Source organism: Cyprinodon tularosa, unplaced genomic scaffold, assembly GCF_016077235.1.
Source record: "Cyprinodon tularosa strain WSP-4 unplaced genomic scaffold, ASM1607723v1 ctg623, whole genome shotgun sequence".
Taxonomy (NCBI): domain Eukaryota; kingdom Metazoa; phylum Chordata; class Actinopteri; order Cyprinodontiformes; family Cyprinodontidae; genus Cyprinodon; species Cyprinodon tularosa.
This window is the reverse complement of record NW_024039367.1, coordinates 364,271-391,873: the sequence shown is the minus strand read 5'-3', so window position 1 is coordinate 391,873 and position 27,603 is coordinate 364,271. Positions and strand designations below refer to the sequence as shown.

The 27,603-nt window shown below is 38.1% G+C and overlaps 2 protein-coding genes across 2 annotated transcripts; one reads left to right on the top strand and one right to left on the bottom strand.

Annotated features, from left to right (window-relative positions):
- Positions 1-1,036: 1,036 nt before the first annotated feature.
- LOC119798425 (highly reducing polyketide synthase cm3B-like) lies at positions 1,037-12,905 on the top strand. Its single transcript, XM_038307902.1, has 6 exons — positions 1,037-1,094; positions 3,426-3,579; positions 5,351-5,511; positions 5,624-5,830; positions 5,949-6,130; positions 7,356-12,905. Exons 1-6 carry the CDS (start codon positions 1,037-1,039, stop codon positions 12,903-12,905), a joined length of 6,312 nt encoding a protein of 2,103 aa, XP_038163830.1.
- A 1,353-nt stretch (positions 12,906-14,258) lies between these two features.
- Positions 14,259-26,628, bottom strand: LOC119798426 (highly reducing polyketide synthase cm3B-like). The gene is made up of 6 exons (XM_038307903.1): positions 26,494-26,628; positions 26,261-26,414; positions 25,608-25,768; positions 25,326-25,529; positions 21,590-21,771; positions 14,259-20,850 (listed from the first exon to the last, which is right to left on the bottom strand). The coding sequence occupies exons 1-6, from the start codon at positions 26,549-26,551 to the stop codon at positions 15,394-15,396; spliced, it is 6,216 nt and encodes a 2,071-aa protein (XP_038163831.1). The 5' UTR covers positions 26,552-26,628; the 3' UTR covers positions 14,259-15,393.
- Positions 26,629-27,603: the final 975 nt, after the last annotated feature.

Genomic DNA, 27,603 nt, shown 5'->3' with positions numbered 1-27,603 from the left:
ACGCCTATCGTGAGGTTGTAACATAATTTTATCCAACTGACCTGTGATTGTTTCATTGTTTGGTAAAGACCTGAAACTTGCATATTTGCTGTTATTCAGGCAGCCACTAGATTTGTTTTTGTTTTTTGAAAAGACTAACATACAAATCTGGTTTAATGCCCTGATGTGAGTAATTTTGATATATATTGCTAATAAAAAAATCAGTAATTTCATCAATACTGCATGTTTCTATGTATAAAAGTAATCATTGTTTTGTTGTTAGTTCCAGAAGAAAAGCAAAGAGGTCAATAACTAAATTTATCCAGCTTTTATTTAATAACTCAACTCAATACTGGCTCTTAATCTTTTATGTACTTGACTTGAAGTTTATTTTCTTTGTTTTTCTAAATTATTAGGAAATATGATAATTTCACACTGCATGTTTGCAAGGTGTGGTTTCATAATTTATTCAAAAAATTCTGATTGCATTAAAATAAACCTTTTAAAGCTTGAGTTCTGCTTTCAGTGCCACAAATTGTTTTCAATGAAAGCACCCATCACTCTGTGTGGGAATCATCAATAACTGGTTTATAAAGCTTTACTTAAATTACCAGACTTGAAACTGTTTAATTCATCAATTTAAAAACAATATTCTTTATATACAATTTGTACATTTAAATACAAGTGGCCTATTCACCTTTCTTATCGTATAACATATTGATTAAACACGGGTTAATTACTTGCAAGCTGTCATAAATGTGAGCACTGGAGTAATTCATCTCCATGGCCACATATACAATCAATCATTAATGTTTAATAATCAGAAGAGGCTGCCTATAAGAAGGGTCTGTGAGTCTGGTGGGCAGTGATAACATCTGAGGGATGGATGCTGCGATGCACTGAGGCATTACTAAACGGGTCTGTACAGTTTACAGGTGGGTTCAAATGCAAAGGAGAAGCTAAAATTAACATCTCTGGTTTTAATGCAGTCAAGATGCAAAATAGTTATGCAAACATGTGATAGGTTTTAGTTCTATTTTTGTTTAAATAGTTTAAGATGGACGAATCAGAAGATGAAGTTGCTGTGGTGGGGATTGGATGCAACTTTCCAGGAGGTAACAAGAATTTTTCAGCTCTTTTACCTTTTGTTTGCTTTTTTTTTTCTTTTTTTTTTATCCGATCCATGATAACATTAAGTTTTTTAGACAGAAAGGTACAGAAACATTTACAAAATCAAGGAAGGTTTTTACTAATTTTTTATGGTGTGATCTTGGAACATTTAATGTTGTTCTTATTTTTGAATCACTTGCTCCATAAGGACCCAGCATGATGTTTGATTTAGAGGAATCAAACTATTTACTGTGAATATAATATATTTCAATTGATTAATGCAGGGTTTTTCTTTTTTTTGAGAGATAAAAATGAAATTCTTTTGATGCAGCTTTTTACATATCTAGAATATTTTTTTGGAAAACTTGTAAATTTATTTTGGGGCTTTCTCACACAGGAATATGCTTTAATCCAGTCCAGTCAAATGTAGTTCAGGCTATTTGCTTAGATGGACTAGATAGACTTATTATATTGTTCTCATTTTTCATGTTAAAGGAAACTAAAATGAGTCTACTCTAAAGCATGTTTCAATGATTTCAATATATACTGCTCAAAAAAATTAAACTCTTTGAAAACATCAGATCTCAATGGGGAAAAAATCATGCTGTTTATTTATACTGATATGTACTGGGTGATGTGTTAGGAACAAAAGGATGACACATCATTTGATGGAAATAAAAATTATCAACCTACAAAGGGCTGAATTCAAAGACACCCCAAAAATTAGAAGAAAAATTAGAAAAAGAATGATGCAGCAGACTAGTCCATTTTGCTGAAATTTCATTGCAGCAACTCAAAATGGTATTCAGTAATTTGTATGGCCCCCACATGCTCCTAATGAGATTAACGGATGGCGTCCTGGGGTATCTCCCCCCAAATCTGGACCAGGGCATCACTGAGCTCCTGGACAGTCTGAGGTGCAACCTGGCCGCGTCGGATGGATGAAAACATAAATCCCAGAGGTGTTCTATTTGATTTAGGTCAGGCGAGCGTGGGGGCTAATCAATGGTATCAATTCCATCATCCTCCAGGAACTGCCTGCATACTCTCGCCACATGAGGCCGGGCATTGTCCTGCACCAGGAGGAACCCAGGACCCACTGCACCAGCATAGGGTCTGACAATGGGTGCAAGGATTTCATTGTGATACCTAATGGCAGTCAGGGTGCCGTTGTCTAGCCTGTATAGGTCTGTATGTCACTCCATGGATATGCCTCCCCAGACCATCACTGACCCACCACCAAACCGGTCATGCTGAACGACGTTACAGGCAGCATAACATTCTCCACAGCTTCGCCAGACCCTTTCACGTCTGTCACGTGCTCAGGGTGAAACTGCTCTCATCTGTGAAAAGCACAGGGTGCCAGTGGCAGACTTGTCAATTCCGGTGTTCTGTGGCAAATGCCAATCGAGCTCCACGGTGCCAGGCAGTGAGTACAGGGCCCACTAGAGGACGTCGGGCCCTCAGGCCACCCTCGTGAAGTCTGTTTCTGATTGTTTGGTCAAAGACATTCACACCAGTGGCCTGCTGGAGGTCATTTTGTAGGGCTCTGGCAGTGCTCCTCCTGCTCCTCCTTGCACAAAGGAGCAGATACTGGTCCTGCTGATGGGTTGTAGACCTTCTACGGCCCTGTCCAGCTCTCCTGGAGTAACTGCCTGTCTCCTGGACTCTCCTTCATTCTCTTAAGATTGTGCTGGGAGACAACGCAAACCTTCTGGCAATGGTATGTATTGATGTGCCATCCTGGAGGAGTTGGACTGCCTGTGCAACCTCTGTTGGATCCAGGTAGCACCTCATGCTAACAGTAGTGACAGTGACCCTAGCCAAATGCAAAACTGGTGAAAAAGAGTCAGAAAAGATGAGGAGGGGAAAAAATGTCAGCGGCCTCCACCTGTAAAACCATTCCTGTTTTGATGGTCATCTTGTTGTTGCCCCTCTAGTGAACCTACTGTTAATTTCATTAACACCAAAGCAGCTGAAACTGATTAGCAACCCCCTCTGGTACCTACCTGACCAAATCAATATCGTAGAAGTTTATTTAACCTGATGCTATACTCTGATTACAAAATGTTCCTTTAATTTTTTTTTTGAGTAGTGTAGTTTCACAAAATGAGCCCCATGTTAAGGACAACTTAAACTCTGTAATAAATAACCTGAATGAGGGCCTATAAGACCTCTTCTCCTTCAATCACCCAAAAACTCAGTTGAACATTTTACTCTTCATATTTAAAACTCTCTTTGACTGTCAACCTCTTGCATATCACTAGGTAAATAATCACCTTTGCCAAAACAATATATATATATTTTCTCCCCCATATATTGTTTTATACCTACAGGAGAGGGACTTGACAATTTCTGGAAGGTTCTGGTGGAGGGGAGAAACTGCTCTGTTTCAATTCCCCGAGAGAGGTTCGACATTGCAAGCTGGTGTGACCCAGATGAGACCAAACTGGGAAAATCCTGCACAGCCAAGGCCGCTCTCATTGATGGGTATGAACATAATAATGTTGTGGTCCAGATATGAGCCTGTTCATGTTTTCTCCTTCCAAATAGGTTTGATGTTAATGCAGCTCTAAATCTTACCAAATTTAAAGTGCTACTATAAATATAACTCTCGGGAGTTGGTTTCCTTTTATAAATGCCATATTGGTACTATAGTAAGGTAAGGCGATCGATTGTTCCTCATTGCTGCTTCCTCAGAGTAAGTTTCCTTATCTCCATAAATGGTACAGCAGCCCTTCACAGTCTGACAGGGAAATTTAATAAAGCAGCTGGAAAATTAAGATTTTTAACAAAAAGGCATCATAAACCTTCCACACCACTAAATTGATGTTATATTACCTGTAGCTTGCAACATAGTATTCTGAATGTCCACTTTAATGGTTCTTATCTAATGTTGTGTATCAAGCTATCTAGCTGTACTGTAGATATACCAATAGATTACAGGTAAAATGGTAAAGTTTAGGGGGTTTTTTTTGTTTGTTTCTCGCCTTTATTAAATGTAGATTTTTGTGTTTTATTTGTTTCAATTAAAAGTGTCACTTGAGTAACCTTACATTTGCCCCTTTATTTGGTACTCAACCAAGCTTTTTCTGACATATATAGAGGCTTTGTTCCCAACCTGGGCTACTAGTACCCCTAGTGGTCCACCAATGCGTGGCAGGGGGTACGTGAAAATATTTTACTTCCCAGATAAAGAAATACAATTAAATTGGGCAGTAATGGGTTATGCTTTGTAAGGACCAAAAAGCAAAATAAGCTAAGATTTTTATAAACCAAAAAATTTTGATTGATTTAAAAAAAATAAATAAAACAATCCACATTTACATGAAAGACATGAACAACATCCCACTGCTGGGGATTCAGGAGAAGGTCAGGTTTTTCATTAACTCAGTGAAGGATGAAAACAAATCCAAAAGGACAGTGAATCTTAATATTAATTTGTTACCGTAATTTTGATTTCCTTATTTGTCAAGTTTAGATGTGTGTATAGGGGACTTATTCAGAAAAGCTCCGTTCTTTGTTAGAAAACGTAGATTTGTAAGTTAATTTGAGTTTGTATTTAATTCAGTACTTTTAGTCACTTTCCAGGTAACATATTTATGTTTTTTTAATTCTAATTAAAAGGAATGACATATCTGAGCATTAAATGTTCAAATTAAGGAAATTAAATAGATGTTTTTCATTTTATAAACATTTATACTTTCTATTTTTGGAAAAAAAACACATTTGGCCAAACGGGGTACACAAGTCAAAAAAGGTTAGGAAGCACTGCTCTAAGGAATACAGTAGAACAGTTTATTATAAGTGCCATTAATAACCTCTCCATTTATCACAAACATGCAAGAATGTTTTGTTTTTTTGAAACTTCTTCCCTTTTAACTGTTGAGGTTCTTTTTCTTTCATTATGTAAATTGGAACAATAGAGTACAAGAGAAAATATCTTTAGTGCAAAATATTAAAACATGATATTTCTAAAGCTTTAATAAAATGGGAATGGGGTTAATATCACAGCAATACTCCTAATTGGACATTGTTGAAAATACAGCAGGATAGACACGCTAGCCTAATTATGTGCCTTTTGCATCAACGCAACTAAAGTGGTGAAGAAATAAAATGTAAAAATATATATAAAGTTTTTCATTAATTGTAATGGCATCATAAAAAATGTGCTGTACATTTTTACAGTAGAACCACCTTACATAAAAAAGTAATGTTATGTATGAAAATGTGTTTTATAAAATTCTATATATTTTTACAGGTTCAATGAATTTGACCATAAGTTTTTTGGCATCAGTGACAGTGAAGTGGAACAAATGGATCCTCAACAGAAACAGCTCCTTCAGTGTGTCTATAGAGCTTTGGAAAATGCTGGAATTCCCATGGAGAAAGCCAGCGGAACCAGGACAGGAGTGTTTTTTGGTAATCCAGGAAAAAATATTGACATTGTTCATTTTGAAGGTTCTTCTTTAAAACTATTAAAACAACCAGAGGCATAGCCTTAATATAATTTCATGTTTTATCTCAATTGTAGGCATAATGAACAGAGACTATGAGACAAATGCTGCGCATGTGCACCCATCTGTGATCAACCACTGGACTGGGACTGGGCTCGCCATGAGCATTGCAGCAAACAGAGTTTCCTATGTCTTCAACTTCACAGGACCTTCTCTTTCCATTGACTCTGCCTGTTCATCATCACTTGTAGCTCTTCATCTCGCCTGCCAGTCCATAAAGCAAGGTCTGAGCAGCATTTTCATATTACCTCTGTGACATACATGATTTGAATGCTGTAGAAAAAAAGGCAATTTTACAACTTTTATGTCATTAAAATTATAACAGCTTTTTATCTAATGTAGGTGATTGCGAAATGGCTGTTTGTGGGGGTGTAAATTGCATCATTGAGCCAAGAGTATTTGTGGCGCTTAGCAGAGCGAAGATGATTTCACCTGAAGGGACAAGCAAGCCTTTCTCCAGCAGAGCAGATGGTTATGGGAGAGGGGAAGGTTGTGGAGTAGTTCTCCTGAAGCCATTGAAAAAGGTCAGACACTAAAAGAGTGCCGAATGGAAAAACTAAAAAAAGATTTCCTGTTTCTAATCTATTTCTACATTATCTATCAATAATTAAATGTTATATTTATATGTAAATCTCAAACTTATATGTACATATCTAAATGTATTTTTATAAAAAAAAATACATTTAAAAAAATACATACAAATTTATTTTATTAAAAGGTATATCAAAATATTGCTATGAAATCTAAATTTAAATCTTATATGTAAATGTTAAATTTAAACATACATCTTAAAGTAATGTTAAATGCCTACCTACCTGCCTGCCTGCCTGCCAGCCAGCCAGCCAGCCAGCCAGCCAGCCAGCCAGCCAGCCAGCGAGCCAGCCAGCCAGCCAGCCAGCCAATGTGCGGTGCCCGGGGAGCAGTGTGGGGTTAAGGGTCTTTGCACAGGGACCCAGAGTAGCAGTCAGTGGGAGTGGGGCTCAAACTCTGAACCTCAGGATTCCAAACTCTATGCCCTAACCACTAGGCCGCCACATTCATATATATATATATATATATATATATATATATATATATATATATATATATATATATATATATATATATATATATATATATATATATCCATTCAAATCATACAATGAATTTTATTATTCTACTAACATAAAGTAAGCTTGGCATTCCCTTAAAATTTGAATTTAGAATTTAATCAGTAATGAATCTTTTAATTTATGCCTAAGCCATCAAATTAGATTTAATATTATTCCTATTCTCAATAAAGATATTGTAGCATTTAAGGTCTATGAAGTGTGATGATGAAATGTAAGCGTTCTTGGGAGGCCCCTGAGCACTGCTTTATTTTGCTTATGCCCGAGGCTAGCATTGTTGAAAGAGCTTTAGAGGCTTTAGAACAAAAAACAAAAAGGAGAAATAACATTTAAAATAGGATAAAGACACTGTTTATTTATTCAAAAAAGGATCATTCTGAAGATCTAAATCTTTAAAGCTACATTTACATATTTGATGAAAGCTTTTGGCTATAATGTGATTGGATTTGAACATTAAAGGAAAGGAAAAGAGGGGTGAAAATAAAAAAGGAAGGTCGCCTTACTCACTTTATCCTGTTTATATTGTTAATTTCAGACAGAAACTTTGTATCACCCAAAACTAAGTTTTTCTAACTAATCCCGCGTATCCTATATATGTTTTACCAAAAATTATCTTCTTTTTCTTATTTTGCATTTGTAGGCTCTTCAAGACCATGACCACGTTTGGGGGATTGTCAGCAAAACTGCAGTCAATCAAGATGGACACTCAGTCACTCCAATTACAAAACCCTCAATGACTCAACAAGAGGAACTGCTACACAGAATCTACTCAGACAACGAAATTGCAAGAGTCCAGTACATCGAGGCCCATGGGACTGGGACCCCAGTTGGAGATCCAACAGAGGCAAGAAGCATCTCAAACATCATTGCGAAAGCCAAACCTCCAGGGTCAGAGACTCTTCGGATCGGCTCAGTGAAGAGCAACATAGGACACACAGAGTCAGCAGCCGGAGTGGCCGGACTCATTAAAGTTCTGCTGATGATGAAACATGAAACCATCGTGCCCTCTGTCTTCTACTCCGATGAAACCTCCAGTATTGATACCAAATGCTTGAGCTTTAGAATTCCTAAGGACATTGAAAAATGGGAATCTAACATTGCAAGAGTTGCAGGGGTGAATAACTTTGGTTTTGGGGGAACAAATGCACATGCAATAGTCAAACAGTACATCCAGGCCTGTTCAAGAAAGCAGAGCAGTGAAAAGCAGTTGAAATATTTTATCCTCTCTGCAAATTCACCAAAGTCTCTAACTATGATGTTAGAAGACACCATACAACAGCTTGAGACTGATACCACTGTAGATCTTGATTCTGTTTTATACACATCAGCCTGTAGAAGAAGTCACCAAAGGCATAAATATAGAAGAGCCATTGCTGTTTCATCTCTTGGGGATCTTAAGGGGAAACTACTGATCAGTGTTGGGAACAAGGTGAGCCCAGCCCTCTCTGATCCAAGATTAGTGTTTGTCTTCTGTGGAAGTGGTGTGACTTACCATGGCATGTGCAAACAGCTGTTGAAAAACCATCCTGTATTCAGAAAGAAGATTGATGAAATTGCCCAAATGTTTCAAAAGATGAGCTCCTTAAACATCCTAAGCACACTTGAGAGTGAGTTTGAAAGCAGTGACTTCAAAAACCCAGATGTTGTCCAACCTCTACTCTTTGCCATTCAGGTTGGCATTACAACCCTTCTAAGGTATTGCGGCATCAAACCTGATGCTGTGCTTGGACACTCTGTTGGTGAAGTGGCTGCTGCTCACTGCTCGGGCCTCTTGTCTCTTAAAGATGCGGTGAAAGTGATATTTTTCCGCAGCACCCTTCAAAGGAAAGTTGCCGGTGGTAAAATGCTTGTGGTCAGCAACATGGCTGTGTCAGAGATGGCTTCTCTCCTCCATAAATATTCTGGAAGACTTTGCATTGCAGCTTTCAACAGCCCACAGTCCTGTACCCTTTCAGGGGAAGCAGATGCAATTGACAGTCTCCTTAAGGAACTAAACAGCTCCTCAATTAGTCAAAATCTCTTTCTCCATGTGCTTGATGTTCCTGCTGCTTACCACAGCCACATGATGGACCCAATTCTGCATAAAATCAAGGACAGAATAGGCAAAATACAGAGGAATTACCTTGATACTGAGTTGTTCTCAACAGTTACTGGAAAAGAGGCTGAAATTGGAAATTTCTGCACAGGTAAATACTGGGCAAGAAACATCCGTGAACCAGTTGCCTTTGAGCAAGCTTTGAGGTCAGCAGCAAAGGGAAAGAAAAGCATAGTCTTTGTAGAAATAGGGCCAAGAAGAGCTCTGCAGAGAAACATAATGGAAACTCTTGGAAACAACATTGAAGTTGTTGCCTCAGTAGAACCCAAGAAAGAGGATGAATCAGTCATCCTAGCTGTTTCAAAATTGTTCGAACTTGGGATTCAGGTAGATTGGAATATCTTTTACAAAGGATACGAGACAACACCTCTGTTTTTCCCAAGGTACCAGTTTGAATGCTCTGACAGAGATGTGATCATTGGAGCTGCCCACAACAATAAAGCATGCTCTCATCCTGTACTCTGTAAGACTGGAAGTGAAAGCAACATTTTCAGCTGTAACTTAACATCTGATGCAACATTTTACTTGAAGGAGCACAAGCACAATAACATACCCATCATCCCTGGTGCCTTCTACGCAGAGCTGGGTTTGGCGTCGTTCCTGGCTAGCACTAAACCAAAAGTGCCACTGAACTCGCTGCAGCTCAGTGTCAAGTTTCATAGTCCATTCATATTGACACCGAACTCTGTTGAAATGAAGGTCCAATTAGAGCAAAAAGAAAAAGAGAATAGCTTCAAGGTGTTCTCCTCAACTGCTACATACGCTTCAGGTACTGTGATTTCAAAGACAGAAAGACAGATTGAGGAGAAATTAGTCTCTTTAGGATCCATCTCTAAGCGATGCAAATCTGTCGTGAGCTTTCAGGAGTTTTATGGATATCTTTCTCAAGGTGGCTTCCAGTATGGTGATGTTTTTCAGAATAAAGCAAATGTTCACTATGGGGAGGATCTAAAGGAAGCCTTTGCAGCTGTTTCTGTTCCAGAAGAGCTGCAACCTCAATTGCATGACTACTGTTTTCATCCTGTAGTGTTGGATTATCTAATGCAACTTCTACCCGTCACGGTTGAGCACATATTTGCAGGCAGGCCAGGGTTTCCTGCCAAAATAGGAAGTCTTTCTGTGTTTGAACCCTTGCAGAATGAGATGATTATCTACCTGAGAGCAACTGATGTGGGTTTAGATCACTTTGAGGTTTGCGGGTGCTTTACAGATAAGGAAGGCAGAGTGTTGGCTGAGGTGAAGCATGTAATAATCCAGTACCTCGGCAGTCGGTGTCATGTGGTGGAACAGTACTTCTACCATAATGACTTTACTGCTGTCAGTGGAAGTTCCACATCTTGTAAGTCTCCAAAGGCTTTGGTCTTCTCGGATCGCTTGGGGATCTCAAAAGCTCTTCAACAGCATTTAGACCCAAGATCTAGGTATGTTTCCTTCATAGAAGCAAAATATATCTTAAGTCATGGATTTTCTTTTCTTCTTTCAATTCATGGTATCACAGATATTAAGGAAAACTTTGATGAGGTTATATTTGTGTGGGGGAAAGAAGATCTTACATCACAATCAGCTGATGTTATCATGCAAAACCTTGCAAGCTGTTGTGAGATTTTCCGCCAAGTAGTTCTGGAGCTAAAGTGGATTCAGTTCCCTACAGCCATCAGAGCAGTGACCTTTCGCTCATCAGAAATCACTGTTGACCACATAAGTCCAGGTTTTGCTCTTGCTGGTATGGTGAGATCATTTGCAGCAGAGATCCCAGATCTTTCTTTTCAGCTGATTGACATAGGATCCATCTCTACTGAAGACATTAAAGCTCTATCTGAGATCCTGACTTCACATCCTTGTGAAAAGTACCCAGAGTTAGTCATAAAAGATGGGCTGATCTTAAAGCCGTCAATTTGCCGAACTCCACTGGAAATCATTGACCATTCAGAAGGTAGATGCACCTTCACAGGTCCTAAACATTTTGCCTTTCAGACAGCTGATGCATACAAGGTGACTCAATTGAGTGCCATTTCTCTACCAGAAGAAGCATATCCACTCTATGACACATCAATTGAAATTCAACTTAGCAAGATATGTGTTCATTCATCTGATTACTTTCCAGTCAGTGCTTCACATCTAAACTTTGGTCAGACACTCTACTGGAACAAGTACTCCTCTCAGAATCATAAGCTAATCGCGCTTGATCTTAGCGGTATTGTTACTGCAGTTGGAAAAGATGTAAGGAAACTAAAAGTTGGGGACCAGATTGCTTGTTGTTATCCTGTTACAGCTAATAGTAGAATTCAAGTGCCAGAGGATGTGTGCTACAGCCTAAAAAAGCTGCCATTCTTTCAAGAAACACCATGTGTTTCCTATTTTGTGCTGGCATGGGAGATGCTTCATCGTGTCTTTCCAAAACCCAAACAGAACTTGGGAATAATTAGCCCAGCTCATGATTCAGCTCTTGTAAAAGTTTTGGCACTTACTGCAAACAAATCTGGTTGGAACGTGATTCTAAGCACAAAGTGCAATGCATCATTTGTAGATGTCAATCATCTGGATGCGTTCGTCGTCCTACCCCCATTCGATCAGTCCCTCATCCTGAAAACTTGCGATTTCCCTGCTGCTCAGCATGTTGTAGTCCTCTGTGAATCTCAAACGCAAACTTTGCTTGTTCAGGACCTGAGCCGATACATAAAGGAAACTGTTCATGTACAAACTGTTCAGATGCAAGCTGTTTTGCAAAAGGGTTATCTGAGAGCACAGACACCTCACATTTATCACTGGCTGAAGTCACTGAATTTCAGCAGAAAATTTGTTCTTGAAAACTTCACTTTTCAGTGTGGGAAATCTGAAAGCACTGGTGTAGAAGCAGAGAAAATATTTTCATATTTCAGCTCAAAGAAGCTTGCTGTGATCGTTTTGGGGGAAAATGATAAGACCAGATTGTCTGAAATTCAGCTGCTGCCAAGCAAAAGGCAGTTGTTCAGAAAGAGGGCGGTGTACATTGTGGCTGGTGGTCTCTCTGGCCTGGGCTTTGAAACAGTCAAGTTTATCTCACAAAGAGGAGGAGAATACATAATGATTCTTTCTAGGAGCAAGCCCACAGCAGATGTGCAACAAGAAATACTTAATATTCAGCAGCAGTGTGGGAACAGAATTACCAGTATGGAGTGTGACATTTCTGTACATGAGCAAGTAAAAAAGGCCATTGCTGAAATCGGGCAGAAGTTTAGAGGTTGTTCCATCAGAGGGGTGTTTCACAGCGCAGTTGTCCTGCATGACGGTCTGATTGAGACCCTTAACAGAACCCTTTATGAGAAGGTTTTTAAACCTAAAGTTAATGGAGTAATAAATTTGCACCATGCAACAAAGCACTGTCAACTGGACTACTTTGTGTGCTTCTCTTCCATCTCAGCGTTTCTTGGGAATGCATCCCAAACAAACTATGCAGCAGCCAACTCTTTTCTCGACTTATTCTGCCAGTACAGGCGCAAACTTGGGCTGCCTGGACAGTCCATCAACTGGGGAGCTCTGAACCTAGGTCTACTTCTCAACAAGGAACACTTCCATCGCTTTCTAGAGGCCAAGGGTATGATGGTGTTAGATGTTGCAGAAATTCATAAAAGCCTGGAGCAGTGCCTGGTCTTGAACCGTCCCCAACAAGCTGTTTGCAAGTTTCACTTCAGGAACATCAGATACAATATACTCTCTCAAAATAAAGCCTTGACCTTACGTCTTTCTGCATTAGTCAATGAGGCGTTCCAAAAATCCAAAGAGGAAGAGGCAACAATTGGACAAACTGAGTCAGTGTCACCAAAAGAATATGTCTTGTCACTGCTCAGCGAGACTATTGGCATTGATGAAAGTGAGCTGAGTGAAGACTCCCTTCTTTCATCTTTAGGCATGGACTCCATGCAGGCAATGACCCTGCAGAACATGCTGTTTCAGGAGAGAGGGGTGAATGTGCCTCTGGTGAAGTTGTTGGACCCCAATGCCACATTATCAACAGTGATAACCATACTGAGTGAGGAACCCTTGGGGAAAAATGACCTTGAAAACTCTCCTATGAATGAAAACCTGAGTGACTCTGATGTTTTAACAAGATTATAAAAAAATAATTTAAAGGTTAATATTAACAATAAAGGATTGTGTTTATGTCCAATGATTATGCTGCATTATTTGCTTTTTGAACCATTTCCTATGGAAAATCCATGTATTAATAGTAACCCTTGATAGTTACAGTGCTGTGTTAAAGATTTCCTCTCTGTGTTTTTTTTTTGTGTGAAAAACTTCAGATTGTCACACAAATATCAGTATCAGATATAAAGTGAGTCATCAATTCCCTGTTGGAGTTCCCTTGGTAGGCCACCAACTTCAACGATATTTTTTACCACTTTTCCTTGTTTTCTCAAATGTTATTATTCATAATTTTGTTGTGTTTCACTAGAATGAAAGGCAAGGCTCTCTAAATTAATGATTTTGTTTTTTATCTGTTGTTGAATTTCCCTAAATTGAGGTATGATGTGTGCTGTCCCTTTTTAGATATTTTGTTGATTCTTCAGCAGGTGTTTTAAAGTGATTGATTATTTTGATTATCTGCTTGTATTTATTTCAATTTTCTTTGTGAATATTTTGAATTTGTGTTTGAAACCTGCACTTTATTCACACTTACACAGGTGATATATGTCTAATTAAAAAAAGTATTTCTCCTCTTAATCATTTAAGAATGACCAAAAAGGAAAAAAGAAGTAAAATGTTTTTATACCTTGTCAAACTATTTGAAGATAATTTGTGCAGCAAAACACCACTGACTTAGCAATTTAACACATTTTAAAGTATAATATGAAAACAAAAACATTTGTAAATAGAAATATTTTGAAATTTTACACTTTTGCTGTATATGTGTGCCTTTCAGTACTATTTTATTGCATTTCAGCAAATGATATATTGTAAAGCTAAAAGTCTCCATAGATAGCCTTTTATGTACCTGTCTGTCTTACATGAAGCCTCCTCCACAGGTCATGATCATTTCTTATCACTGATCAATTAATTATTTATTCTGATTACTGGATTACTGGAAAAAATATGATATTGTGATCTAGTATGCTCCATAAATCATCTGTTGGCAGCAAGAAGGCGTCTTTAGTCTTTTTGCTATTTAAGTCATTGATTTATTAGATTGGAGAAAATCACGCTTTTTGTACCTCTACATATCTAAAAAAAAAAAAAAATCATGTAAAGGTTAACATCATGTTGCATGCAAGCAAAAAATTATAAGCAAATATTAACAAAAGATAAATGATATGAAAAATTTGTATAAATAAAAAAAAAATATTTGTAAAAATTTTGTATTCATCAAGGAAGGTCGTTTTGGGGGAATTTTTACAAACTAAACAATTTCACAGCAATTGCAAAAAGGGATTTTTATACATCAAGCCAAGGTGCATATTTTTTTAAGGGAATTCAGAAAGTTTCATTCATCATTTGTCGTTTCCACTACTGTCGTGTCTTCTTTAGTCTCAAATATTAAAGAAACACGTGAAAAGAAACGCACATTTTTTATCACAACAACTGAATTTTGCAATGATTTTATTTACATTTTACATTATAAAATAAACAGGAAACAAAAAGAAAGTAGACATAGTTCAATAATTGGGTTATTTCTCTTGGGTGATTCTTGTATAAAAAAGAAAAAAAAAATGAGAAAGAAAATAATAAATCATCCCAAACCCCACAACATGGTATTACTACATAATGACGATAACAGGTGATCTGCTACTGTTGAGCAAAGTCCTTGTTTAAGACAGAAATAAGCAACACATCTACTTAACTAAACAAGAGCAATATCAGTGTAACAAACGTAGTAAGATTATTCAAATCAACCTGAAATATATGTCCATAATGTTTACCTTACCACCAAAATCTTGAATCACCTAGAAATGTGATATGGAAAACCTTCTCACTTGAAATAAATACAAATAAATACGGCAAGAAAGAAAAAAAGATTTAAGTAAAACTTTATGCAAGAGCTACCATTGGCACAGTAGCTAGCTTTATTAACAAACATGATCTGACTGTCATATGCTTTTCACTATTTTCTACAGCTGGAATATTTATATTTTAAATCTCATTAGAGGAAAGAAGTGCTTTTGGTTTGCTCAATTGCAGTCTTATTTGTACATTCCTCAACTCATCTAGCAAAATCAATTTTAAAAAAACAACATACTTGTAGATTCAACGAAATGTCACACTTTATTTCAATATGTTTTATAGAAAAACTTCAAAGTCTGTAAAAATCAAATAAGTCCCAGAATATAGGACAGCAAATAATGAAATTTGTAATGCAGATCTGCTTGATCCCTTTTTGTTCATGAGCTAGCATTTGAGCTGTTGAAAAAGCTAAAGAAGCCTCTAACTATTTTCACTGAAAGTCAGGAATTCCACAATCAACAGAGGTCATTTTTACCAATCCTGACCGCTGAAACAGGGATTATGGTGAAACACTGTAATTGTTTTAGAAAGGCTCTGCAGTGAAACTTGAACAGCATTTCAGTTGTTTTCATCTTTTCGCAGATGACAAGAAGGCACAGGTAATAAATTAAATGTGGTTTTGTACAAAACTGACTAAAGTGTCAAGTGTGGTGTTGGGGTCTAGGATTGTAATCAAAGGTACATTTATTTCTGTCTCCTGGTAGATTTTATTCTGCAAAGTCATTGCTAACATTGAATCAATGCCCAGTGCTGAAAGAGAGGAGTCATCTTCCACTTTGCCAACATTTAAATTCAGCATTTCACTGACTATTATCCTTACTGTGTCATAAGTTGTAAATGATCGCTGAACTTTATTAGGTCTTTCAAGGATTTCATCTGTCAGTGCTGTTTCCACTAAAGCTCCCATTCGCTCTCTGAGAGACGGATTTTGTGAAAGGACATGTGAGCTGAGGTTCTTGAAGTTGAATTTGCAAATTACTTGCTGTGGCCTGTTAATTAACAGACACTTTTTAAGTGTCTCGTGAACTTCATGCACAGCCATCGTCATCATCCCCTTGGCCTCCAAGAACTTCTGAAAGTGGTCTTTGTGAAGTAGCAGACCAAGGTTTAAAGGACCCCAGTTGATGGACTGTCCAGCGAGCCCAAGGTTTCTCCGGTAATGACAGAATGTATCAAGAAAGGAATTGGCTGCTGCATAGTTACACTGTGAGGCATTTCCTATGAAGGATGAGATGGAGGAGTAGCAAACAAAGAAGTCTAACTTGTTGTGGAATGTTGCAAAGTGGAGATTCAGAGCACCACAAACTTTGGGTTTTAGCACTTTTCTGAAAAGAGACTCATCAAGAGATTCAATGAGTGCATCATGCAGGACTGCAGCACTATGAAACACTCCTTTAATTGGATTAGATGGAAATCTTTTTCCAATTTTGCTGATGGCATCCACCACCTGCATTGACACAGAGACATCACACTGGATGTTAAGGACAGTGACCCCGTTTATTTTCTGGAGAAGATCTAACTGAAAGCGAATTTCATCTGACGGAACACCTCTTGACAGTATTGCAATGCAGCCTCCACCATTTTGTGCGATGAACTTAACCGTCTCAAAGCCCAAACCAGACAAACCTCCAGTTACAATGTAAACACATCCCTTTTTAAAAAGTGCAGGTTTCATAGGCAAAGAGCTTTGACTACATATCAGCCCCTTGAATCGTTCTTTGTTGATAATGATATTCTGTACTGTTGCTGTTGTGAAAGAGGACTCAGTTTTAGCCTCTTTTTCATGAAATAGCTCCTTTCTATAACGAAGACAATCTGCATCAAGGCCTAGCGACTGAAGCCACTTGGAGACATTTCTGGTTTGTGCTTGTAGATTAGCTTTCTGGAGAACATAAGCCACATCAAGATGGTGCACATGAATGTTTTTATCCTTAAATGTAACATTGTTTGTGGAGGGTGACATGTGACTGCTAAAGACAAAAATTACATGCTTTACAGGGTCACCAATGTCGAATATTCTTTCAATTGATTGATCAAATGGAGGAAGAAAAAGCAAAGCATCAAAATGAATCAATTCCTTAGAGATATTAGCTTGACAGGAAACGGCCCAGCCTGACCTGTTTGCTGTAACGGCAAGAACTTGTATTAGGACAGCGGCTGAATCAGAGGAGATTATTGCCAACTTTTTCTGCCTTCTCCTAACTTCACACAGCAGCCTCTGCAGGATTTCCCATGCCAGGATGAAATAGGATACGCATGGTGTTTCTCGGAAGAAGGGCAGAGCTTTTGTACTGTAGCACACTGCTTCGGGAATCAAGATCTCTGATGCTGCAGGAACTGGATAACATGAAGCAATATGGTCTCCCACTCTTAGTGTTTTTACGTCTCTACCAACGGTTGAGACAATACCACTAAAATCTAAAGCCAGGAGGTCATGATTCTGTGCCACATATTTGTTCCAGTAGAATGTTCTGCCAAATTTGAAATGGGAAGTACTGACTGGAAAGTAGTCTGAGGTGTGCACACAGACATTATTTACTTGAATTTTTACTGAACTTTCCGGGACAGGATTTCTATCGGTGTTAATGGTAGATATTGGATACAAATTGGTTGTTCGATATGGATCAGTAGTCTGTAGGACAAAGTCTCTAAGCTGGCTGGCTTTTATTGGCTCTACACATAAGTCACAGTCTTTAACAGGAGTTTGAACTATTCTCGTTGTTGATGCCTGCCCTTTGCTGATCCTTATTTCGTGTTGATGGTTAGCTTTAATTACATGAACCAGGGTTTGGATGTCTTCCTCTGTCCCTGAAGCCAGATCAATATGCTGGAAATGAATATCTGCAATCTCAGCTGAGCAGGACCTCATTATGCCAGAGAGGACAAAACCAGGACTAACATGGTCTACTGTCATTTCTGTGGCTCTGTATGTGATGACCTTGAGGGTACACAAACGTTTGCTCTCTTTGACAGCCAAAACAATCTGACGAAATACCTCACAACAAGTCACAAATCTCTCCAGGATCTTTTCGGAGGACAAATGAGTAAGGTTCTCCACACCCCAAATGAAGAGAACTGTGTTCAAATGGAAATCGCTATTCAGTGATTGAAACACAAGGTTTTTAACTTCAAAAGGTCTTAACGTCTTTCTGATCCCTACAAACACTGAATCAGGGCTTATGTAAGGTTTTAGTCCTTTACCAATGCCAAGTTGATCTTCAAAAATAATTGCTTTTATTCCAAAGCCTTCAACATCTACCTGTTTTGCCAATTTATCTGTTTCATTGTGAAAAAACAATGACTGAGAGACTTCTGGATGAGGGGACAAAAATGTAATTCTTACACCCTTAAATTCTACTAAAACCTTCCCCTCTGTGGTTGCAAAGCATCCACAAACCTCAAGGAAATCTTCAGTTTGTTGGGCTATACAAAGGTACATGGTCATTGTCTCCTGCAGGGGTTCTGATATAGCAACACTTGCGATTTGTGATGGAAATCCCTTCTTGGCTCCATGTTGTCCCATTGCTACCACTGCAGCCATTTGGATAAAATAATCCAGCAGCACAGGGTGAATGTAATGATCATGGAGACTTGTCCAAAGTTCACCAGGAACCTGAAAAGTAGTCACAGCTTCCTTGTATTTCTTCCCAAAACAAACATCATCCAAATGCTTAAAAAGTGGCCCATATTCAAATCCAGCTTGATAGAGAACTGAATATATTTCCTGTCGTGTCAGAACCAATTGGCACCTTTGGTGAATCACATCAAGACAAATGGTTTCTTCCTCTAAAATTGGTGTTTGATTGTTGTACCTGCATGTGCCAGAGGCGTGTGTAGCAACCGACGACTGTATTTTAAACATGGCCTCTGTTTCTGATTGCTCAAGCATCATCGTCAGCTTCCTGGAATTTGAGTTTAGAGTAAGAACACTCTCAAATTTTATACCTAGATTGAGCAGTGAGACAGGCTTCTTTGGCTTCAGGTTTGCTATCACCAAGGCATAGGCTAAGTCAACATAAAATGCCCCTGGGACAACTGCAACGTTGTTGTTTTTGTGCTCCCAAAGATAGGGCACAGTCTTCAAAGAAAGTTCATATGAGAATTCTTTGTTGTCCTGCTTTATTTGGAACTCAAATCCATTGCAAAAAAAAGAAGAGTGTTCATTACCTCCTCTCAAGACTTCAAAATTCACTTCGCTCTTTGTGTTGTCAAACTGGTAGACTGGTACAGTACTAGGTATTGTCTCGCAACCCCTAAAGACCTCCTCCCAGAGTATGTTAATGCCAAGTTCAAACAGTTGCGTCAGAGTCGAGGAGATAGACTCACAGTCTTTCTTTCGGTGGACAGAGGGGAGAACCTTTGTTTCATCTCCAAGAGTTTCATATATGTACCTCTGGAGAGCTATTCGAGGACCTACTTCAACAAAGACCACATTTTCTTTAGCCTGTTTCTCCTTTAGGACAGACAAAAGAGTTTTCTTGAATAAAACAGGCTCCCTAATGTTCTTTGCCCAGTAGGCACCAGAACTGAAATCACCATTTGAAAATCTCTCTCCAGAAACTGTGGAAAATAATTGACAGTCCATGCTTCCAGTATTCAAAAGACCTATGCTCCTTTCAATATTGTCTAGAACTGGTTCCATCATATGGCTATGGTAAGCAGCAGGGACATCCAAGATGTGAAGGAACACATTTTTATCTGCAAATTTGAACCTCAGCCTCTCATGGAGGTCATCAACTGAATCTGCATCTCCTGACAAAGTGCATGACTGAGGGCTGTTGAAAGCAGCAACACAGATCTTTCCAACAAAGTCTGGTATCATTTCTAAGATCCTTTCTACAGCTATATTGCTGACAACAAGCATTTTTCCTCCTGTGACAGAACTCTGAAAAGTACTGCGATGGTGCAACACTTTCACTGCATCGTCAAGAGACAAAAGACCTGAACAGTGAGCTGCAGCGACCTCTCCAACAGAGTGGCCAAGCATGGCCTTGGGTTTAATACCCCAGTGCTTCAGCAGAGTCGCAATCCCAACTTGAATTGCAAAAAGAATAGGCTGGATAATACTAGGCTGACTAATATCAATATCCTGAAATTCACACTCAAGCAATTCGCTGATTCTGATGGGAGTGTGTTTCTGAAAGGCAAATTCAACTTCTTTGATCTTCTCTTTGAAAGCAGGAACTTGCTCCATGAGCTGCCTGCACATACCTTTGTAACAAACCCCATTTCCACAAAATACAAAGACCACCTGGAGGTTAGACTGTACCGATTGTACCTCTGTTTTTTGTGCAGATTTTAGCTGTTGTTGTAAATTTGAGGGGGAAGATGTTAAAAAGGCTTTTCGATATTTGTGTTTGAAGTGACTCCTCCCACATGCTGAGGTGTACGAAATTGCATGGAAGTCAAGCATAGGACTACTGCACAGTCTTTGGTAGGTGTCAATTGTGGTCAGTATCAGTGATTTCTCAGAAGCAGCTGACAAAACAAAGAGTTTCTGCCAAGCCTTTGTGGGAACTACTTGATGATTATCATCTCTTAAGATGACATGTGCATTTGTTCCCCCAAACCCAAAACTGTTGACCCCAGCTACCCTTCCCGATGGTTGATTTGCATCCCATCTTTCTATTTCCTTTGGAATTTTTAACTTAAGAGTTTTTGTATCTACACTTGAACTGTCACCAGAGTAGAAAACTGAGGGAACAATAGTTTGGTGCTTCATCATTAGGAGTACCTTGATCAATCCAGCGATCCCAGCTGCAGACTCAGTGTGTCCTATGTTGCCCTTCACCGAGCCTATCCGCAGCATCTCAGCGCCTGGAGGTCTGGTTTGGGCAATAACATTTGAGAGGCTTTCTGCCTCTGTTGGGTCACCAACTGGAGTCCCAGTCCCATGAGCTTCGATGTATTGGACATTTTTTATGTCACTGTCAGAGTATATTGTTCTGAGCAACTCCTCTTGTTGTGTCACTGAGGGTTTGGTGATAGGAGTCACTGAATGTCCGTCTTGGTTAACTGCAGTCTTTAAGATCACACCCCATATTTTGTTGTTTTCTTTTAAGGCCTGCAAGTATAAAGTTTGCAGTTAAAAGAAAAAGTAATTAACATTTTATACAAACTATATAAATGATGAAGACTTAAGTTACTCCAAGAGACACAATTACATCAAGGAAAGAAACAATCAAATGGAAGAATCAACAACTTTAAGGTTTTCAAGACTTAAACCCATCAAGGTTATAGTTCAGTTGTATGAAATAGCGATAAAACCTCATTTAAAATCTTAGAAAAACCGATTTGGTATTTTGATTACATCCAATTATTTACAGTTTTTGTAGGTTTCACCAATTTTCCTTTTTTTCACATTTTACAGATTAAAAATCCAGAATATTGTTTTATTGGAAATTTAAAAAATAAAATTAGGGAATACCCAACTAATTGTTTTCATTTTTAAAGGTCCCTCCCAAAACCAATATATACTGTTTATATCAACTAGCTGTAATATAAATGTGGATTTGCTGATCGGGTTTTGTTTTTCAAACAGTCTTAATGATGCTATAGATAGAAAACATCTTTTGTAATCAACAATAAAGAGTAAAATTAGTTAGTTTCATTTGCAAGATATTTGTGCTTGAAATCCTCCACGTTTTCCAGATATTTCACCCAAAATGTTCTATAAAGGTACTTAAAAAATAAACTGGTAGGTATAAGGGAGGTGTTTTTGCATGAATTCTATCTTAAAAATCAATCATTGTCCTATCAAAGAAACTACTGATAACGGTCGGGCAAAAAGGCCATGAAAATACCTTTTTTAGAGGCTTTAGGAGCACAACACCACAGCCTTCTCCTCTTCCATAGCCGTCTGCTCTGATGGAGAAAGGTTTACTGGTTCCCTCAGGTGAGATCATCCTTGCTTTGCTGAGAGCAACAAACACTCTGGGCTCTATTATACAGTTGACTCCCCCACAGAGGGCCATCTCACAGTCTCCTGTGGAAAAAAAAAAAAAGTTACAATTGAAATTTAGAAGAAAAATGAACTTAATTGTTAAACAATCCTAACTTTGATCCTTATTTAGCCCAGATCTTCTTTGAAATGCTTGTCATTATATGATCTACAGGAGTTTTAAAGGAGAATTCCGGTTTTTAACACTTTTAGCCCATTTTCTGTAGTGTCCAGGATGAAATCGAATGATCGACACCAAAATTTTGACAATTGGTCCTGTCTCTGCTTTTTGGCTCATGCAGAATCCCCCCCTGGCTGCTTCAGAATGGCTTCCATTGTGCATGTCCGATATTGTCCTTAAAACAACCTTAAACGTTCTTTTTTTTAAATATGCTACTCACCGGGTCGTCAGCGCTGTTCAATGACGTTCCAAAAAAAGTTTCGTAAAGAAAAAACGTTCCTGTAGTGTTTTATTTAGCATTTTGTAAATCCCATTGAGTTCTGTTGGAATAGTCAATATTCCCCTGCCACCGGAAACGGAAATGGGGCCTGTTTACACAGTTGTAGTCTTTTCGCTTCACTCTGTGTACTCCGACGTCGAGAATCAAGAATCCACCTTTCGTATTCCATTTTCAGAGTTTTTTAAAGTGTTTAACAGCAGTGATGGGACTAACGGCGTTGAAACTAACGGCGTTACTAACGCCGTTACCTTGTTTTAGTAACGAGTAATCTAACTAATTACTTTGACTGTAACTATAACGCAGTTACCATTGCAGACACCCCGTTACTGCGCGTTACTCAGGTCGCACAATGAACCTTTTTTCATGATGGGACTCGTGCGCAGCTGCGTGAAGCTGACACCCCACCCACGTCAAAAAACTCTGCAAATACACTGAATGGTTAGTGCAACGTTAATGCAGATTTGTGCAGAAAAAAATATTGTTTGTGCTACTTTTGTTTAAGAGATATTAAAGATAATTTTTTAGGTCATCCAGAGGTGCGCGCCTTGTCATGAGAGAGGGGAGGATGAGATTCCGTCTGTCAGTTGAATAGGTGGGTGTTTCTGCTGGTGGGTGTTAACGTACAGCACACACAGAGAGATGGAGAGTGAGGCAGACATGTTCACAAGTCATTTTTTGCAAGTCCAAGTCAAGTCTCAAGTCTTGAGAGCTCAAGTCCAAGTCAAGTCTCAAGTCTTGAGAAGGCCTGTCGCAATAATCAATTAATCGCACAAAAAATTCTAATCACTTGATTCATTTAAAAAAGTGCAATAATTTTCGTGCTTGCTTGTTTCTCCTTGTGTTTTCATCTCCGTCACTGAGACGGTAGCTTAAAGGTCGCTATTATATCTATGGAATTATCATTATCTTGAACTGCTAAATGAAAAATACAATTAAAAAAAGCACACGCAAAAAAAAAAGTTTCCAGATAAATTTTGCATTTTCTTACAGTATTTACCTGACATTTGTGGTTACAACTTTTTCTAGTTTTAGCAGTAAATGTCTGCTCTTTTTTTGAAAATGAGGACTGTGGGAAAAAAAAGCAATCACAATCCTGCCGTCCACGTACTGTTGCGTCAGTGACGTCAGTGTGTTGCACAGGGAAAAATATGGTTTATGGTTTTCTTTCATTTAAATGTTAGTTTTATGCTTTGCATGTTTGGAGAGGAAGATATGATTTGTTTTTCTTTGTATTTTCTTCTTGAGCTTTGCATGTTTTGATGTTTATTTTTTATATGATTGTTTTCCTTTATTTTAGACTTTTGAATTTTTCCTGCATGTTGGGTTGTTTTGGTTTGTTTTTCCCTTGTGACAATCCATGCGCACTGGACTGAAGTAGTTGTCTGAGGAGGCGGAGTGCATTAATTGCGCTGCGTAATTGCTGCGCTCAGGTGTGAGCAAGGGCTGATTAAAGCCGACATAAAAGGAGTCTGAAGGAAAGGAGAAGGAGAACGGAATCTGCAGGTGACAGAGACGGACGCGCTGCCAGGGGAGATGCAGGTGGGATCCGTGCGCCAGGAGGGCGCACAGATGGCCCAATTGTCAAAATTTTGGTTTCGATCATTCGATTTCATCCTGGACACTACAGAAAATGGGCTAAAAGTGTTAAAAACCGGAATTCTCCTTTAAATATCTTAAAAATTTTTTGTAAATTAAATCTATTTTATTTCCTACTTATTTTGGTGCAATATCTGACAATTTTCAGATTCAGAAGTCAATTAACTCTGGCATAAAATCAAGAAAATAAGCTATTTATCCCGAAGGATCACTAACTCCACATAACAAACAATATATACCATAAATTGGACACGGAAATCTTTTTCCCAAATGTCCCACATCACACGATGATAGTTTTGTAAATGCTACGGCTGCAGTGGGTTTCTCCACTTTTCCTTGCAGGGTTCTGGATGCAGGCCTTCTGCAGGTGTTCTGTTTTGCCCTAATTGGTGCTCATCTGCTTTAAAAGCTGTCATGCAAGCAGCAGACAAGAGGCTTCTCTCTCTTACCTCCTCAGAACCCTGTTTGGCTTGGTTTGGTTTGTATCCTGTCCTAAGGTTGGGTTTTGTTAGGTTTGGTTGCATTTGCTTATTTCTGTTTAGTTATTGGTTTTGCATTAAGCCATTTTCTGTTTCCTATTTTATTAATCCATTTTCAGGTATTGTTTCTTTAGTATAATTTAATAAATTCAATTTTCACTTTAAAGAAAATCCTTGTGTGGTCTCCTTTAATGTTACCCCCACCAAACAAGCCTGGTGGACATAACATAAAAAAATAGATTCTATTTTGGTTTACATATTTAACTAAAACTTTAAGCCAATTCAGTGTTTTGCTCAAGATGTCTATATTAATCTGTAACGCATGGTGAGGGTCCTACTATGGTTTGGGCCTGGGTTTCAATTAACCAACTTTAAAGTTTAATATAGTCATAAAGTTATTTTGTTCTGGCAGATACAATAAAAGGTACAGCGCTTGTTGTTTGTCCTACAGAGACAGCAGTGCTACCCAGTGGTGAATGGAGAGACAGAAATGGCAGCTTCTAAAGATTTGTTGGACAGTTAGTCTTATGCACAGAGGAGGATTAGAACCACTAAAACAGTTCACTCAAAATAAAAAAAGGCTGTTGAATTCTGACTTTATTCACAGAATTCTTACTTTAATTTCCGACATCTGATCTTAAATCTCAGAATTATAATAAAGACTCTTTACCAAATCCCAAGATTATCATCTCCATAATGTAGGAATGTTACAAGTAGTCCTAATTCTATGAGAATAATTCAGGGATTAAGGTCACAATTCTGAGAATAAACTCAGAATTTTGAGATAAACATCAGAAATCAATTGCCTGTTTTGTTTTACTTAGTGGCCATTTTTATGGCCCTAATCTTCTCCCACTTATTTTAGATTAATTTAAGACATGATTTGATTAATTAAAAACTTTTCAGAGATCAATTCAGTAAAAGACACTCAAATGGATTCAAGGGAATTCTTATCAAAGTGCAGAACATCTGAATACAATGTGTTTGGGATGTCCTACAAAAAGTATGGAAAGCTGATTCTAAACACAGACTAATTAGTTATTTAGAACCAAAGCATTCCTACCTTGCTTTATGGCCTGACAGGCTACATGCAAAGCCACCAGTGAGGAGGAACAGGCACTATCAATAGCCAGGGAAGGGCCGGTGAGGTTAAAGATGAAGGAAATCCTGTTTGCTGCAACACTCATGGATGTCCCCGTGGCATTGTAGTGGCTTATCGTCGCTGGATTGTTATTTCTGATCATCTCATAGTCTCTGTTCATCAAACCTGTATTATTAAATCAGAGGGGGTTATGACATAATTCATCATCTCTGGATTCAAAACGCCATATATCAGAGGAATTACCAATGTAAACGCCAGTTCTGCTTCCACTGATGCTCTCCATCGATAACCCTGCATCCTCTAAGGCCCTGAATGTGCACTGCAGGAGAAGCTTCTGTTGAGGATCCATGTTGTCTGCTTCTACTTCAGGGATCCCAAAAAATCTGGCATCAAACTCGTTAAACCTAAAAAAACAAATTCAAAATAGTTTTGTCATAACTCAGTCATGAGAAAACAGTGCCCTATAAAAATATCTGGTTCCTTTTCCCACTGTTGTCATGTTAGAACAGCAAACACGGTGGAATTCATTGCAAGTTTTTAAGAACTTAATGTTTTAAATGAAATTCAAAAAGTTCACATTCACTTGCATGGTGCTCTATTGCCTGCGTTCTTTAGGGGTGGTACTCTAAATGGATTGGAACAGATGATTTTAATTGAAATATGTTTATATCTAATAAGACTTAAAGAAAAATTAAAAAATTGTATAATTAACTAGTGTTGATTCCCCTTCGGTCTATTACCTTTTAATAAACAGAAGGAGCAGTGACTTTACAACACATATTTGTTACACAATACCCTGAAAACATCATCCTCACCACAAAACATGGTGTTTGAAGCGTCATGCTGGGGAACTGCTTTTCGTCTGACACTGTAACAGACCTGATTAGCTGCCTCACCCCTCTATAAGAGCTGCTTTTGCTGTTTGGCTCTTTCCAGGCTTGTTGACGTCCGAGTCCTGCCAGAAGGTCCCATCGAACCTATCAGCTGGAATATCCACCACACAGTTCCTTCCCTCCTTTAAGACCTTCCAGAAATTATCCAGCCCTTCACCTGACATAAAGTGCAAGGAGATAACATCAATTTATCCTTTACAATTGAATGAAACCTTGTGCAACCAGAAAAGTCTTACCTCCTGGGAAATTACATCCTATTCCGATAACAGCTACATCTCCATCTGTGTCCTCCATTACTTTGACACAAAAATGTTGTTTAAAAGAAGTTAAATGAAAGCATTTTCATATTAATGCTTCTTGGTTTCCAGTCAGATCTGAACCTTCTGCAGCTTTTCTTAAACCTGGTGCCGGCTTATAAATACTGGGACAAGTCAATGGAAAAAAACAAGGGGACATTGTTCTGGCTCAGTGTGTCTAACCTGGAACCAAATCCCTTAATTGCAGGTTAAAATGGTAGCAAGCAGAAATTACCTTTGACAAAGGGTCTTTTATTTAATATAAGCATTTAGTGTTTATTTAGAAACTTTGAAGTCGGCTTTTATTTTCTATGTTTTACTTTGTGTAGTAAATAGAAATAACATTTCTATTTATGAAAAACGATTGATTTTTCCTTCAAATAGGTTAACTCATCACCTAAACAGATTCAGTTAAATGTTTATGTGTTATACATTATAATATAGCTTATAATATTCAATGTAAAAGAAAGCAAAACATCGATGCATCCCCGCTATTTAATATTACTGTGGTTATGGGGTCGATTAGTTAAGGAGCCGTTTTTTTTTGTTTTTGTTTTTTTTTTAGCTATTTGGTGAATATTAACATAAATGCACATTTGTTTTCACTTAATGGTAACTTTTTCCTTACTCTTTAAGAGAACAGAGCATCTGTGTCAAGTTATATTAATGCACACAGGAAACAAAAAGTCATTAGGTATCAACTGAAAAAAAATAATTCAAAATAGAAAAGTGTTGCTCCAAATCATGAGTCGACTTTACAAAAAGTTTGAAATTTGAATAAAAAGTTGACTGGAGAGGGAAAAGCCTGTAAAGATGGTGCAGAAAAAGGAATTCTGTAAATTAATTAGTTGGGTTTTTTTCTTATGGCTTAAGCACAATTGTTATAACTATTTGCAATTTTTGCAAAACTCTAGACACAAATAAGAAAACCTTTCACCAAATCAGCAAAACATTTTAGGTTTCTTGCTAAAGCTAACGAACCTTGCTTAACTCTTTATACCTTAAAAAATATATATATATATATTTTCGTATCAGTTAACACAACCAGCT